We start from the raw sequence: 17,476 nt of genomic DNA on the forward strand, positions 1-17,476 counted from the left end.
CCTCGCGCGCGGTTTGCGGGGACGAACAGCAAGTCACTTAACTCCGGCGCACAAGCCGAGATGGCTTTTAGCCACGCACACTGCACATACCCCATGCGAAGTTGAGTCGTACGTCGCTCGAGAAAGATAACCCAGACCATGGGAAGCACTATCCACCCGCAGAAGCACAACGTCGCATTGCATCGCGAAACAAAGACGTCCACAAAACACACACACACCATCGCCTCCTGTAATGTCAAACGCATCTCGCACTTCCCAATGGGAGTGGGTGGTACGCCTGCAGTGCCCACATGTCGCGAGGTGGGGCCCCGAGCTGAACCGGGAACACGCAACTGTAACTGAGTTCTACATTGGTTTGTGCCTTGTTGTCAAGGCAACCGATGTTTGAGATTCTCAAAGAAGTGGCGCTCGCTCCAGCGCTAGAAAGCTCAGAGCCGCGGTGGAGCATGCTTTGCCAACGTTGCCGCTCTCCACCACGCGTCGCCCCAAGCTGAACTGGTCACATGATTGAAGGGTTTTGTGCACGGGTTCTGTATCGATTTAAAATGTCTTTTTCACATGCCGCCGGCAGGAATTACGACCGCCGCAAAATAAGACCCGGCACCAGCGGGGCCACATCTGATACGGCACTTTTTGGATAAACAGTGTCGGTGCATCAAAGGGAACGAGCGCACGATCTTCCCCGTACGGCTGCGAGTTCGCCGCCGATAAAAAGTCACGTGCCACAGATAGCAACTGCACCAACGAACACCGCGAAAGGGCAAGGCCAGGCCGCCGCACACATGCTGCCAGATTTTTCGTTCGGTTTTCCAGCCTTGAGCGAAGTGCGGGATTCATGGTGTCAACAAAGCTTGCCCGTAGCAGACGACGTAGCAGCGCAATAGCGGAAGTACGTCACCGCTGCGGAGCGCAGCATCATGGGAGGCAAAGCTCGCGCGCCGTCAACAGCGGAGAGTAAGTCGAAAGGAGGAGGAAACGCGGAGCGACGATAATGCGCGGTTTTTGATTTACGATTTCTAAGCTAATACTCATCGCTTTAACAAAATTCTTGCGGGAGGAGATTGCAAATACATTGCTTTATTTGGGTACATGTACATCCATGCATCGGCGGAAGGTATTTCAGGACCCCTTTAAGTCAGCCTTGCCGCAAATCGTGTTTTTCTGTCGGACCACGGCACGAAGAAATCCCGAGGGTTGAGCCATATACAACTTGGCTGGGAAAGCAGGCTACTTTCTGCAATAGTAAGCTAGGCAGGAAAAGCTTCAGGGCGCTTTGATCTAGCGACGACGTCAAAGGATTCAATAGAAACATGGGGGTGCACATCACTGCAGACTAACTGTGTTCGGCCCTAGATCAAAGGTTACAGATGGAACAGCACAGGATCCTGTTTATATTCTACACGTGTCAAAGCAGAAGGAAATAAAAAGCGGCTACCTGAAAGCCGGTATTTTCGCCATTTCACCAGAGTAAAAGAGCATAATTAGTGCAGCTCAGGCAGGATCGCAATGTACACTGCAATGACCTGGAGCAAAGAGTGTTCTTCCCCGATAAACAAAACGAAAAAATAACCCAGCCTTGCCGACTCGCTTTCAGCTATACATTCGTCTATTAGCTATTAAGGCAAACTTCTAGCAACCATGATTCGCTTGTTAAGGTATTTCCGAGTGAAGCACGCAGAACGGAAGGACATTGCAACATATCGGCACAGGTTTAATGAGAAAGGCACATGTATTTCCTGCCATAGGGCGCGTTTATCTGCTTTTATTTAGACCTCCTCGGTGGCTCAGCGGCTGACGCGTTCTACTGCCGCGTAAGGCTTGGGGATTGAATTCCTTGGGCCACGCAGCCTTTTTCTGGCGTGGGCGCAATAATGAAAAATCCGTAAGCGCAAGATTGCGGGCGAGATAAGGACAATCGGGGTGCCGGAATAACCCGCAGTCCTCAAATAGGCATTTGTCATAGCTCGGGAGAAGTTTCAGTATCTCAAATTTAAGCATCAACTTTGGAACTGCTTTGATTCGCTGTTCAGGGAGATGTTATCGTGAACTTGACACCATACTCCATGTTTATGGAGAAGAAAAATCTCAGTTTTATAAGGCCGCGAACAGTTATGGGGGCGTTGGTTTCCTTTCCTTTGAAGAGTTGAAACAAAAATACACTGAAGATACCTTGTCGGACTCTTACTTAAGGGTGCACTGGGCTGTTCGAACTTATGTAATCCTTCATTTAAGTATGCAACGGGCGTCTACAGCCTGTCTTTCATGAACCTAAAACTTGCTCGGCTGTCACTTTTCAACTCACTGTACGATAACGGCTCCCCGTTCGCGCGCTATCATATCCTTCTGTAGCCTGACATTTAAGCCTGTGTTTACGGTGCTAACAAAGTAAAGCCCCTGTTTCCAAAAACAAAGAAATGTCAATACTCGCCTTTAGCTCTACGACAACAGAGTGTAATTCTTCGCCAGACAGCATTGCAACGATAACGGAGTCTTAATTCATTCTTTCTTCAAAAATTGAAAGTGTTTTCGGGAGCTTCAATTGGTTATTATATTGGTCGGAGATGTTGCCACTTGTACATTTTGTGTGTTTGCGTTTATGCGCCCTACGCTGATACTTGGCTCACATTGTGTTTCGATAAACATATCCCGCTCGCGCTCTTTCAACCCTATGAGTTACGGTATTTCGGTGTGCCTTGTCTTTCAGTCTATGTATGTGCGCCAACCTTAAGTGTTCTATATTTTTCAGAGCATACTGAATTCCTTTGGGACCATTCTCCCCCCCCCCTCCCTATGTAATTCCACGCGGGCCCGTAGGGTATGTAAGTTAATTAATTAATTAATCGCAGAAGGAAGACCCACCGTCAGTTTTGCGGCTACCGTCCCGACTATAGTGATGTCGCCCCACTGGTTTCTGATTTCGTTTTGCCAAATTCCGATTTTCACCAGTTTACCGGTTAATCTTGATTTCTATATTTGGTTGCCAGTAGTTGATGCAGGATAAAGGCGAGCAAAAACCATTGCGCTGTGTCGACTGGCTAGAGTGTCGTTACAGCTGACGTCAATGAATCTAAGTGCAGATTTTCGCAAGGAAAACAGGACCTTTCACCGTGCTTTCGTCGTCACAGAATGGCTGTAAATTGTTCAAAAAATACGAGAATATACCTCCGCATACACATTTTAACCTAGTACAGCGATTTAGAGACACTGTTTGTAATTTTTAACAGCTGGGCTGTTTAAGCTTTTACTTCCGCCATGGAGCGTGAACAGAAAATTTAGCCCAGCCGAGCGCACGTGAGCGTGTGCCTCGTGAGGACCGCCCGGTGTCGTCCAGGCTTGCGCGTGGGATTGGGCCACGTGAGGAACTCGCAAGAAATATGTAGAAATCCGGAGAATTGTCTACTAATGCATAGCAATCGAATTCCGCTTATTTACAGTGCGAGGTCGTTACAGCCAAATATGGCTATTAAAGGCGAAAAACTTTGGATTATTTTATTATTTTTAACTTTCTTTTTGTTGCGTAAATTTATACCCTTATAGCGAAGAAGTGCCTCTATTTCCCAAATTATTATTTTTTTTTTCAAAGAAGCAAGGCGTGCTGCAGAGTCGGTCCGCTTACGCTATTTTTTATTCGTATTTTCAAGGTTATTTTGCAGGCTTCTTTTGTTTTTTGGAAGATGTACATGATGTCTATTTTTGTTTTTTGTTTTTCAGATGAGATTTTTGAAACATTTTTTTTTCTCTTCTTCCATTTTTGGGTTTTCAGAATTCTGTCCGACTAATTATCTTTTATTTACGCTAGTATAACGATCAAAGGGGTTAGTTACGCCAAATCTGCATTTTTGTGGAAATGCAGGGTGTTACACGGTTCGACCTTTTCGCCATTTTTTATTCGTATATTGAACGTTTTTTATGGACCTTTTTGTTTATTCTTGGGTTTTGGGGGAGATGTATAAGATGTATATTTTTACTTTGTCAGATCATTTTCGTGAAAATTTAATTTTTTTTTATTTTTCTTCTTTCCTTTTTTATTTTCGGAATTCTGCGTGATAGATTATGTCCATTTAGGCTATTATAACGATTAAAGGTGTTACTTCCACAAAATCTGCATTTTTGTGTCAATGCAGGACGTTACACGGTCCTGGCCGTGGGGGTACTCGGAAAAGAATGCTACGCATTAAAAAATACCAAGAATACATACCGAGCGCACGTGAGCGCCCGCCTCGTGAGGAGCACCCGTCATCGGCTAACTCGACCTTCGAGAATATTCTTCCGAGCGTTCAGGACGTGATCTCTCGCGTACTGTTCTCCTCACCAGTTCACAGGCGTTCGCGCCTGAAGTGAGGAGCACAGGCGTCGAGTTCGCGAAGCCGGTTGCCGCGAATTCTAGCGCATGCTAACGCGGTCCACTTTCCACTATGTGAAAGGCTGCGGACAAAACGATCCGGGCCTGAAAGTCATGGAGAACTTCCAGCGGCAAGTTCGGAAATTCATGTGAGGTGCAACAGCCGGGTCTCCGACGATGGGAGAGGGACCGCCAGCTCTGCTGTTACTCCAGCATTGCACCACAGCGCAAGCTGTGCTGCAATAAATAAATAAATAAATAAATAAATAAATAAATAAATAAATAAATAAATAAATAATTGTGCAATAAATAAATAAATAAACAAATATTAAATATTCAATAATAAATAAATTTTCTTTTTTCTGCGTGTGTGCGGCTTCGACAACCAGAAAGGGTCAGCGTTAAAGCCCTTTTTGTGTATTATTCATACGCTCAGCGTCTTGGGCAAGAACTGCGCTATTTAGTGACACTAGTCATGCCTAGCCTTCAAACATAATCTGCAAACATAACCTTTTCCAGGAACGCATTGTGGTGGGAGGGGAAGTCCTATTTTTCACAGGCGCCTCAGCATCCCAGTGCGGTTTCTATACTTGTTTTGTGGTTCTTTCAACGAATACTGAGCTGCTGTATGTTGCATGCCTTATTAACATGACGCATGCGCTCGGCGTCTTAGGTGGGAACTTCTGGGTCCTGGCTGGGTTTCTTGTTTACAACACGAAAGTACTTCTTCTGTGCGTGTCCGCGTGTGCGTGTGCGTGTGCGTGCGTGTGTGTGTGTGTGTGTGTGTGTGTGTGTGTGTGTGTGTGTGTGTGTTCGCAGAAAGGGCGAACAAAATAAGTGCGGTTATTTATTCACGGGGAGCAGTGGCGTAGAGAAGTATTTTTGGAGGGGTATTATACGCCACGGTAAAATAATAAAAGGAAATAAAGACAGCCTAAAAAATATTTCAGTCATTTAATTTTTAATAAAGCGGCACTGTTCTTATTTTCGTTTTTACATTTGAATATACTCATGTGACGTGCAGACAGCGTGGGCGAAGAAAAGTTCAAAAGGAGTAAGGGAGGGGACATACAGTGGTCAGAAAATTTTCGGGAGTGTACTGTAACCGAAACGCCCGCCTGGCTACGCCCCTGACTGGGAATAAACCTAGTGCAGCAGGGAACAAACTATTCCCAGCTGTGCGTGTAATACAAAAAAATATCGTCCAGAACGGTTGCCCTCGACTTGGTGGCTACGACACCAGAAACAGAAGAGTACAAAACCGCATAGTTCTATGCCTACTCATGACCGACGAAGGCCAACCAGTGGATAGTACATAGGCTTGCTCTGGCTGCCATAGCCGCCTTCTAAATATATCGCTCCACGTTCAATCATGGTTCGTCACTTCTCCTGCTGCCACGACAACAGCGCAACGTATATCCCTAACGTGGCTGTTGCTCGGCAACCAATCAACATACTAATTGATTTGTGGCTATTATACAAACTACTGGATTTCATGGGGCCATTCAATGCAACTGCTTCAACAAATAGCGTTATAAAATTCAGCTAAATCCCCCATTAAATTTAGTACCGGCCAGGTAGAAAAATATGTCAAGGGTAATGTTTTCTACCTGCTATTTGTCTTATAGAACGGAACGCAGACCAAATATTTAAGGCATTCGTTGATGAACAATGTTTTTATTCAAGCATGACTGTGAAGAAACATTACTAATTATAATTTCATTATCGATTTATGCCTCGCTGCAGAGGTCGTTGAAGGTTGACGTGGGGGTGTCACCCTGAAATAAAGACAAAACAATTTATACTTTGGTATGATCATCTGCCAACACATTTGTTTTGTCATACCACAAATATATTTGGACCCATTTCTGGCAACACATAATGTATTTAGGGGGCACTGTAGAGGACAAAAAACAACTAGGTTCAGGTCATTTCATTACCACCGGTAATGCACAAAATATACCACTATATAGATTAAACATTTACAAAAATAATTCAGAAGCAGTGAAAACGTGTAGACATGCATCGCCCCTGCAGGCCTTTTTTTGGCACTACACGAGAGACGCAAACATTCGCTTTCCAAGTGGGCTGAAATAACGTCAAACCCATAGTTGTGGCTCAGCGCTTGAAGCGCCGCGTTGCCGAACGCAAAGACGCGGGATGGCTCCATCTAGACTGGCACTAGCGGCTGTTATTACGAAACAGTCTAAAAAACGCAAATGCCCGCGTGTACGCGATTTCACCGCGCCTTTAAAATCCCCAGGTGGTCTTGGTTTATCCCCGACTCTCCACTACTGCACCCCTGATATGTGTAGTCTCGCCGAGCAAAACCCCAATACGAACTTCCGAACTAAATTTCTCAAAAAATCCTGATGCTATGCACTTGCACAAAATTTTAAATCATATTTACAACCTTTCTTTAAATGCTTGTGTCAAACATGTATGAATTGAAGAGTAACACTACAGATTCTGTAGGACGGTAGCAACCTTCGTAATCCAGCTAAATAGCAAGTACATGGTGAAAGCATTACAGGCCTCTGCATCTATTTCTAGATTGTCTGAGGGCTAGTATGAGGCTGTCGAGATTTTCTAAAAGTATTAAGAATCGGGAGTAAATAAGGAAAAACTCAGTACTCGATTACGATGGAAGACTTAAATCACGTAGCCAAAGACGACGCAGTTGTCGAAGGAAAAACAAGTTTATTGGAGCGAACTTCTGCTCCCCTAAAAACTCAAAGAATACGAAGGCGGCGAAGCAGCAGTCAACAAAGTAACGCGCGCAGGCGAGTGTCGGCGAATCGAACACCGCGGCGTCTGCTCTGACCGAGTGTTTCTCGAACCATCGAATTTCAGCCAGAACACTGTAGATCAAAGAAGATTATTCTGGGCTGCTGACGTTAGTTCGAAACGCTCTCCCTATCAGAAGAGATGAAACGTGTGGCATAAGAATGACGAACGGAATCCGCGCTTCACTTGGCTCACAGATAACACGGACCGGGGAAGCCGGGCGGTAAAAACAAAACATAAATAAACAAACCCAATGCATAGTTTGCGGCAATATATATAGTGCCACCCGCCGCGGTGGCTCAGTGGCTAAGGCGTTGCGCTGCTGAGCGCGAGGTCGCGGGTTCGATTCCCGGCCGCGGCGGCCGCTGTTCTGATGGAGGCGAAAAGCAAAAACGCCCGTGTGTACGAGATTTCGGCGCACGTTAAAGATCCCCAGGTGGTCAAAATTAATCCGGAGCCCTCCACTACGGCGCGCCTCATCGCCTGCGCTGCGTCGGCGCGTTAAACCCTACAATCAATCAATTTTATATAGTGCCACTATCATAGACCTTGCGGATATAATTGCCCTGACAATAAAAAAATACTGATACAGGCCAGAAAGAGGAATAATTGGAAAATAATGGCTGCTTTTTTTCTGCAAACGTACTAATTGGAAATGGAAATTAAAAACTTGACCGGCGAAATAGAAGGTAGCAGTTTCCTAATACTGTAAGTGCAGGTAGTGTGCAGTATTTGATAGCCAGACCCTTGTATCTGACGTTCTGCTGCTTCAGATTCTTGCATTCGTTTTTTCGTTAATCTGATTGTCTAAGATATTTTGTTATGACAACTGTACAACGACGTGTGCACATTTTTCCTCCCGTATTTTTAATACGCACCCTCACCCTTCTTTTTTGCAAGCCTTCTCTTACCGAGTGACTCAGATTATTTATTTATTTATTTATTTATTTATTTATTTATTTATTTATTTATTTATTTGTTTCTTTATTTATTTATTTATTTATTTATTTATTTATTTATTTATTTATTTATTTAAAGTGCTCACCAACAGCACAAGGGCCTTCTGGGGTGATGCACTTGGTACATGAACATAAGGCATACAAAAGACAACATGTAGGAAGGGAAATATATCGTAAAAATAAATATGTAGATACATACAAAGGAGAGTGATCAAAGAAGCAAAGACATTTTCTGAGCAACAAGAGCTCGGAGGGCGTGCGAAGAGGGTGCCCTAATCAACACAAATAAGCATAAGCAAGGTGGGGCTTTAGGCGCAGAAACACAAGAACAGAGGGATAATTGCATTGCTCGACCTCTCTACAGCATTTTCATTAAAACTGTCAAATTTTTCAAGGTGCGTTTAAAAGGAACTGTGTCATTGGAAAAAATGTCAATAAAAAAAACGGACTGTTAGAGACATGTTCCCATCGGTTAGCTGGTGCCAGGCTCAGTGATCTGTCAACATGACAGCAGCCATGCGGACGCAGTGGTCTGCTTGGCACTCGCAGGTAAACAGAGCTTACAAGGCAAGGGCAGTCAAACTTGGAATGAATGCAGTTTTTAAAAAAACCATGTCGCGCCTGGAACGCCCGATACATAGCTCATCAAGATTCAGAAGCTTGAGAAGGCCACAGTGCACATAATGGCTCACTGGTGAGTAACGATAAAATACGGTTCTAGTGAAGCGCTTCTGAATCCTTTCTAGACGAAGAGATGACGGGGAGCTTAAACAATTCCAGATAGCGCTGGCAAAGTTGAGCTTCGGTAAAAATAGGGAGCGGTAGCGGGAGACAAAGCATTATCGGTCCGTGAATTCACTGGTGGCCCGGGAAATCACGCCAAGCGTTCGGAGACAGGAGTTGGTCAGGTGTTCACGTGTGAGTTGAAAAGTTGTTTTACATCCATCATCCCACCCAAATCACGCACTGCAGTAGCGAGTTTTACGGGTACACCCAGCAGAGAGTATGGAAAAATGAGCGGGGCAATCTTACGGGTATATGTCATCACGATAGTTTTTGGTGGATTGAGCTTTAACTAGTTGTTGTCGCACCATGCCGAAACTGTGTTGATGTCATTTTGCAGCAGGACGCGATATTCCGGAGAACAAACCGTGCGATAGAGCTTCATATTATCGGCATACTGAGAGAGCGACCAGTGCCTAATAACTGGGTACATGTCATTAACAAAACTTTTAGAGGAGAGGGACCAGTGTCGAGCCCTGAGGTTCCCCTGATACTATCGCGAAAGGCCGGGAGGTGACAGCTTCGTAGCAGACACAATTGGACTTGCCTTTTAAATAACTGCCGAACCAATGATAGAACTCATTAGATAGACCGTATGCCGACAATTTGCGAAGCAGTGAGTCGTGATTAACAGCGTCGAAGGCCTTGCTACAGTTGAAAAAAACTGTATCTACCTGTTGACAAAAGAGCGCTGGAGGGCCGATGTCGTTTAGAAAACACGCGAGATTTGATTCTACTGACCTTCCGGGCAAAAACCCGTGTTGGTTGGAATGGAATAATGGACGCATTGCTGCTAGAAGGTAACACTGCATGACTTTCTCGAAAACTTTGGAAAATGAAGATAACAGGGAGATTGGCCTATAGTTTCCGGGGATAGTGGCTCTTCCGGACTTGTGCGAAGCGAAGACAGTGCCTAATTTCCAGTCTGCTGGAGAATGTTGCTCAACAAGTGACAATGCATGCGTATGATGTGACGGAGCAGAGGTGCAAAGACAGCACAACAGCCTGTCAGAATGAAGCGGGGAAAGCTGTCGCGGCCCGCTGACTTTTTCGAGAAGAGTTTGCGAATAGCGGACATGACATCATTGTCGGCAATGTTCGGCATTTGCAATACTGGCCCATGAGACTGGGAGCACAGTTCACTTCCGCTGTCAGAAGACGTCGAGTAGGTCGAAGAGAAATGACGCGCGAAAAGTTAATTTACGCCGTCCGGGTCAGACACAAACTTTTCACCGTCCTGAATAGTTATGTTATCGCGTGCATGACGTGTGCGGAACTTAATATACCCCCAGAACTCACAATAGGAGTGGGAGAGAGACGATTCAGTGTAATTGCTGAACGCCTTCTTGTCCCGGGCAAGAAGCTTTTTCGCTAAGGACCGCCACTTTTCGACTAAGGCTTAACGCGCCGACGATACACAGCCGATGAGGCGCGGCGTAGTGGAGGGCTCCGGATTTATTGCGATCCCCCGGGGATCTTTAACGTGCGCCGAAATATCGAGCACACAGGCGTTTTCGCTTTTCGCCTCCATCAGTAAAGCAGCCGCCATGGCCGGGAATCGAACCCGCGTCCTTACATAGGCTCAGCAGCCAAAAGCCTCCGCCACTGAGCCACCGCGGCGGGTCCGTGTGACTCAGCTGGAGCCTGCACATGTGATTACGCTGATGCTAACACATTTGCGGGAACTAAAGCTAAAATATTAAAGAAAGCCAGGTCGAGCCAACATGCAGTCGTACACCCTTTACTTCCCTACTTAATTCATCCTCCTGCGGTAGTGATAACTCCGCGAGTGTTAGTGTCGGCACACTCCTAGCGCCCTACCCCGGGACTGAAGCATTCGGGCAAACGCAGATGCGAAGCGCGGCTTATGCGTGACTCGTTCGAGTGCAACATCAAGTAGGATCAGAAAGATCAACGGAGAAAGTGGTACATTTCCCGGGACCTCCATTCGTTTTGCAGCTGCGCGCCGATGTAATCTTGAATGCACGGAATGCGAACGTGAGCTTCGGGCTTGCATGGTAGCGAGTATTATTGAACTGCACAACTCGGGCGTGGGCAATTTTCGTCATTCCGCACCAAATGCTTGTTCCCTTCTAACGCCGGACGTAACAACATCCTGCGCACACAGGCCCCAGATGCCAGTACCATGTGACGTTAGCTGTCAAACGGCGCATGCTGAAAGTTTTACGCGCGGCCAGACGGCTCGTCGTTCAACCTGTTATCAATCGTATCTGCAAAGGTACAACTTGATTAGGCCCTCTAGTTTCAATGAAGTTTGAAAACCTTGTTACAACCTCAATAACAAACACTTCACGATAGAAGCACAGAAATGTTGGAAACATGATTTTGGGTAGGATACCGCCGTCGCTTCGACGACACTACCGAAACCTCATTTGATCACTGGTTGTGTTGTACTGAATTAAATATATTCCACCACACTATGCCACACGTTTCCGGTTTGTCTGTTTATGTGATGGGCTGCAGAATACAGTTAAAATGGACCGCTTAGAGCCTGATGCTTAAATTAAACACAGCGCACAGACGCGCAAGACAGAGCGCAAACAGAACAGGCAACTGCATGGTTCCGTGTATTTATTCGTTCTGTCCGGACACGGTTTTCAGCATACCCCATGTTATGGGAAGAATCTTAAAATAATAACCTAGATAAAAAGACCTCAATGCTTTCTTTATTTGCTTTTAAGCAGTGATGACATGTTCCTTCGTAAAATCAACGCTGAATTTTATGGCTGGTACTAGCGCGTGCGTTCCATTAAGCAATTGAAAATTTTCTTCATACCTTAGCTCAAATTGTTTGCTGGGAACTAAAACTTTCTGATACCGCAATTCCATGTGTGTTGTAAGTTGCTAACACGCTTCCTGTATACAAAAGCTCTAACATCCTCCGCGGAAATTATTTCAAAGCTGTATGTGCACACAAATGTTTTCGAAGATACGATTTGTAGCAGACGCACTTTTTAACCATTTGTAGCAGACGACTGAAATTGCACACAACGCAGCAGGAGTAGCCGCGTAAAGCTTTAAAAATAAGGATGACTAAACATAGAAGTTAGCTGAATAGCTCGTATTAGCGTAGTTAACAGGACTAACTAAACGATACATCACCCGAAGCCCTGGTGGCATGCCGGAGGTAAAGATAGATTCGCGTCTTTCACTAGGGAAACATTCGAATATTGTGGTTTAATGCACCGTGGCTACACCCGGTCTACGCGGCTGGGACTGAACCCTCGTCCTTCAGCTCAGCGGCACAGCGCCTTAGTCACTGATCCACCAGGGCGGATGTCTGAGAAACATTATTGTGTTTATACGAAAACCTCAGTCGTGGTTAGTTTTCTTCGCCAATATGTCCCGGCGTCCCCTTTGTGGCGATGCTTTTCCAAAGTGAAATTCAGCTCATGGGTCTGAATGCGTAGTAAACTGTTCCGGAAAACGCTAGAACTCTTGTTCTCGTGTGAGTATGCGAAAACGAACCCCTTCAGCAGTTGTTATGAAAGCGCAACCATCAAGAGTTAAGCTTATATAATCCTGTTTGGAAACAAGATTCGTTCCCGGTTTTCAGGACCCTTACCAAGGTGCGTCCTCTAATGTTGCAAACAAAGGCCGTAACTCTCGTTAAGGTAACCTTCACCAAAACCAAATGTATTCAGTATTCCCTCCAAAAATATTATACAATATTACAAAATGTTTCTCAGCTAGGCACGTTACAAATGCCCTCAATAATAGCTTGAAAACGTCGGTAAGTATCTTCGCGGGCTCAATTTACAACGTGTTTTCTGATATATTTGGTTTCATTTGAACAGTTTGCTGGTAGAAATACACCCAACAGTCGTTCTAATGCATTTGCACAAAAAAGAACTATCCAACAGCCTACGGCTTACAAACAATATTTAATTAACCTTTGTATTTAAAAACGGCCCTTATTCGCGGCTTTAGGCTTACGGTGGTTTCCCGTTTGGCAAATGGCTGATATTACGTAACCAATAAGCCTACACAGAAGACGGACGCTGGGGATTCCCACAGAAATAAATTAACGTTTCTCGTAGCATGCAGAATCACTCTGTTGGAAACAAGATATAAACGACCGCTCACTGTAAACATCACTTACGTGAACGAGTCAATACATGCTTTGTAGTCTTAAACTAATGGCAGAGGGATCTATTCGGGTTTTGTAATCTGGGTTTATTGACCAAGTTCAACGCTGCGGACAAAAAAACATGAGGGAAACACGTTTGACCTGAAATTAACTTACCTCCAAGTAAACGGCCGAAACATCGACCTGGAAAGTTCACAATACAAAAGACTCATTAGTATTTCCTATCAGTACGGCACAATTCTATCAACTTGGGCAAATTTTTATTCAATAACTGCTGGACATGGGAACAAATATAATTGTATTGCTCGTGCGTAATCTCTGATATAATTCAATAGCTTAGAATATGCTTCAAAAGAATCATGAAACATGAACTCGATCTCGAAAGATTGAAAATAACGTATTAAACGGAAATAAAAGTTCGACAGCACACGTTCCGAAAAGGTGGCCAAAGAAGAGCTCAATACCACTGCCCGTTTTTACTAGGGTAAACTGCAAAATCTGCACCATCATAGCCGTGAAAAACTACCCGTTATTCAGGACATCGCACAACCAACGCAACTTTTCCCTCTTACAGGCAGTCGTGTTTAGACAGAATTGTTCTGTTTTTTTTATGGTCATTCTAATTACCTTGTAGCTTATTGAATACCTACGTATATAAAATAAGGAACTTACGTCATCAAGATGAACACCATACGTCGGATTACTGATTGTTACTTGCTGAGTTTCTTCCCTGCAAACAGAATGGAAATACAAGTGTTTTACTACAGATGCACCAGAACTCTCCCAGAACCTCATTTAATTTATGCCAGAAAAACGAGCAAATACTAACTCACGATATATGCCTGGCACTCTACGACTTCCCACAGTATATATTAACGCGTGCAGTTGTGGATGCGTACGCGCGTATAGTGGGAACAGACGCAGTGGAAAATAATTCATGTGGCATATTTACTGCACCACGCAGTATAGTGAGATCTTGTCTGTGCACAAAAATAACTGCCACACATCACACGTGCGACAATGGGAATAAACCTAATTTAGTCTCATTACTTTAGTAATGTCGGCAAAGAATACCTTTATACATTGATAATTCCCAATTCAGGCCTTGCACAAATAATAAAATTCGCTGTGTCAGAAATATAATGTTAAAGCTTGAATTAAATGAGGCGAATAGCTTTTCCCTTTTCTTATTTTTGTTGCTTGTTTTGTTTCTTCTAGATTTAAAGTGTTCCTCTTTATATACATTGGTCGAAGAATCTTTAAAAAGGAAGAATAGTGCTGCTGAGTTATTGTAATAATATTAAATATACTCGAGCAAAAAGCCGCGTAGCCAAAGTTTCAGCTCATTACAGAAGCTTTTCAGCGGGAATGATGCAACGTCCTCCCTCATTCTTTCTAACCAGGAAGCCCTGTTAGAGTTACAATTATCGCCAGTTAAGAACGGTTCGCCAGTTAATTAAGAACGGTGGTGGCGGACGTGTGTTTGTAGAGAGAGAGAGAGAGAGAGAGAGAGAGAGAGAGAGAGAGAGAGAGAGAGAGAGAGAGAGAGAGAGAGAGAGAAGTACCATTTATTCAAATGTTATGGGGCTGTGGTGGCTGCCCACAAGGCCGCAGCGACCTGGTCCGAAACCTCGGAGCTCCGCATGGCCTGCATGGCCTGCCTGCATGGATTCTTGGGTCACTCGCAGAGGAGAAGACCACTCCGGTATGTTTCATTCGCGTGAACTGAGTCGCGAACGGAGCTGCTTCGTATTCGAAACCAGCTGAAGCGCCCTACGTTTCCCCCACGCAACGCGTTACGCGTGAGGAAGCGCCGGAAACAAGCATTCGCAGTTACGCTGGCGTTCGTGAAGCGTCAACAAACAGCGACAGTATGATCTGCGTCTCGGGAAGCAGTCCTTCGGATTTTTGCAGCAGCTAAGTAATTTGGTTTGGTGAGTGGTTCTTGCCCTGGCCATATATTCTAGAATCTCATACGCGGCTTCCTTGTGAATCCAGCCGATGGTTTCTGGAGACGCAACACGCCTAAAAATACATGATTTGCTGTAGTGAGTACTATCTTGCTTCGGTGAAGTAACTGCACCTAAGCCTGCTGCTTTGTTTACTGCTTCCACTTACCTAGTATTGGGTCTCCTTCTTCTCCAGACTACGTACATCGCAGCTGCGGCAGCAATCACAAGGAGAGCCAAAAGAGGGGCACCGTAGGACCAACCAGCCGCTGGGGGTGAATTTGAAAAAAAAGGAGACGTTCAAAATGGCTGATTCACATCAATTTATACTCAAAGGATAGGAGAGCAAAGCTGTTAAGATAACAATGCAAGGGGCACTGCAAAATAAATGACAAATGCGCTTTCAAATCGATATTGATAGTTATTTATTTACTAGCGTGTCACCCGTAGCCCTAACCAACGAAGTGTGAGACCATGCGAGTACAAGCAAAAAAACAGGATGGTTTCAAATTTATGATCCAGCACTCTCCTGAATTTACTAACTTACTCTTACTGAAACCTAGAAGCACTAAAATTTTGTCCTAGCAGACAAAGCACGAGGCTGACCGCGCCATGGCGGCTTTGTGACGATGTGGCTGGAAGGGATATAGGAGCGGTAGATTCATGCTATTGAATAAACGCGGTCCCTGATAATATGCCACGGTATCGGCTGTATGCAACTCGCCACGGCTATGCAGTCGTCCGTGCAGTCAAACGCCATATAAAATGGGGCGGTATATCGTTTCGTTAAACACGAGCTACAGCCGTTTTGTCTGACAAAACACCTCCCGTTGAAGCCCATGTATTGAGAAGAGACGAGAATTCCGAAACGCTCTGACAACTCCACTGTGAACTAACTATGACAAATAACTAAAACGCGGCGCAATGATAGAATCGTCTTAGCGCAAAATTGGTTTCCCTAGAGCAATCCCTAGAAAGTTGACTTTACCGCAAGGAAAATTCTGATAGGGCGAACACGACGACACAAAAAATTATTCTCAATGCACCACCACAATCTTTGCTCTAAAAATCATCGTAGAAATTAGCGAAATAGCTAGAATTAATTGGGTTTTTGAATAGCTATTGATGTTTATTTTTACGACAAAGAAAAGTTAAACCCGTTTGAAGTGAGTACGAATGCCATGGTTACTGTGCGTGTTACTGGGTTGTTTCAGATCATATTAAACTACGGGTGGCTGATCGACATCTTCAGTTTACTTAAAATGTTCTGATATCGTTCCGGGGTGATGTAACATCCTTATTTGGAAATATTTCCCTGGAAAAAAAATTGCCTTACTGTAAAAATCCTGCGACACGACTCGGCCGACCGCCGCCGCTACCTGCCGCTGCGACTCGGCCAAGTGCAGCGGCGCCTGTTTGTTAATACTTATCTATGAATAAGAAGGCGGCCGTGGCCCAGGGACAGGTAGTGGCGGGGGTCGGCCGAGTCGCGCTGTAGGCTGTTTACAGTTGGACAATATTTAAAGGAAAATATTTGCGGATCAGCTCTTGCATTTAATTAAGGAATTAGATAAAAAAAATTCTAAGTGAATTTAGGATGCCGACCACCCATCCTTTTTTTTATATATGAAATCGTCCTATGAGAAAAGTACGTCTTATGCAGCCTAAAGCGCTTTCAATTTTCTGTCTCTTGGAGAATGTGGCGAGCCGTAAACCTAACCGGACGTCAAGTCAGCGCCGCCACTTTTGCTGAAGCTATTCCTCAACTGATACTTTCACTCCAAATTGAACCGAATTCACTTAAATTAAGCGGGAAGGAAAATTAACAGCGCCGGGATATGGCGAAGCGTTTCAGCCGTTTTAAGTCATTATTCCATGGGACTTGTTGCTTTCCCCTTTCGCCCGATATTATCAGTAGGGCTGTAAAATTATTAAGCTAATAATTGCCTCATTAGCCCATTCCCCGGCGGTTTTTTTTTTCGTCACTGGTAGGATCACTGGTATGATCACTAAAATAATGCTCGATAGCCTCAGGAGAGCACAGTGGTTCGAGATACGTGGCGAGACAGTGAAAGTGGTAAGCGAATATGTCTACTTAGGCCAAGTACTGACACGGGATCCCAACCATGAGGCACAGATAATTACAAGGATAAGAATGGGGTGGAGTGCATTCGGCAGGCATTCTCAGATAACAAATGGCAGCCTACCATTGTCCTTGAAGAATAAAGTTTACAACAGCTGCGTCTTACCGGTACTACCTACATGGCAGAAACTTGGAGACTTCCATAAAGGGTTCAACTTAAATTAAGGACGACTCAGCGAGCAATAGAACGGAAGATGATAGGTGTAACCATAAGGGACAAGAAGAGAGCGGAGTGGGTCAGGGAACAAACGCGTGTTAAGGACATATTAGTAGAAATTAAGAAGAATAAATGGGCGTGGGCAGGGCCTTTTAATCCCAAGGGAACATAACCGTGGGTCATCTAGGGTAAGAGAGTGGATCCCTGGAGAAGGCAAGCGTGGCAGGGGGCGGCAGAAAGTTAGA

General features: G+C 44.7%; 1 protein-coding gene across 2 annotated transcripts in view; it reads right to left on the reverse strand.

The window, feature by feature from the left end:
- Positions 1–5,999: 5,999 nt before the first annotated feature.
- Positions 6,000–17,476, reverse strand: part of LOC144149666 (MAM and LDL-receptor class A domain-containing protein 1-like) — a 308,201-nt gene continuing 296,724 nt past the window's right edge. For both annotated transcript variants that reach the window (XM_077681331.1, XM_077681329.1), the window contains exons 93-96: positions 15,101–15,200; positions 13,655–13,712; positions 13,139–13,165; positions 6,000–6,120 (exon numbers count right to left, since the gene is read on the reverse strand). In XM_077681331.1, coding sequence (XP_077537457.1) covers positions 6,073–6,120; positions 13,139–13,165; positions 13,655–13,712; positions 15,101–15,200 — 233 coding nt within the window. In that variant the 3' untranslated portion in view covers positions 6,000–6,072. The remainder of the gene's footprint in view (positions 6,121–13,138; positions 13,166–13,654; positions 13,713–15,100; positions 15,201–17,476) is intronic.

The sequence above is a fragment of the Haemaphysalis longicornis genome, unplaced genomic scaffold (genome assembly GCF_048455015.1).
Source record: "Haemaphysalis longicornis isolate Haplotype H1 unplaced genomic scaffold, Haemaphysalis longicornis Haplotype H1 scaffold_1, whole genome shotgun sequence".
Classification (NCBI taxonomy): Eukaryota; Metazoa; Arthropoda; class Arachnida; order Ixodida; family Ixodidae; genus Haemaphysalis; species Haemaphysalis longicornis.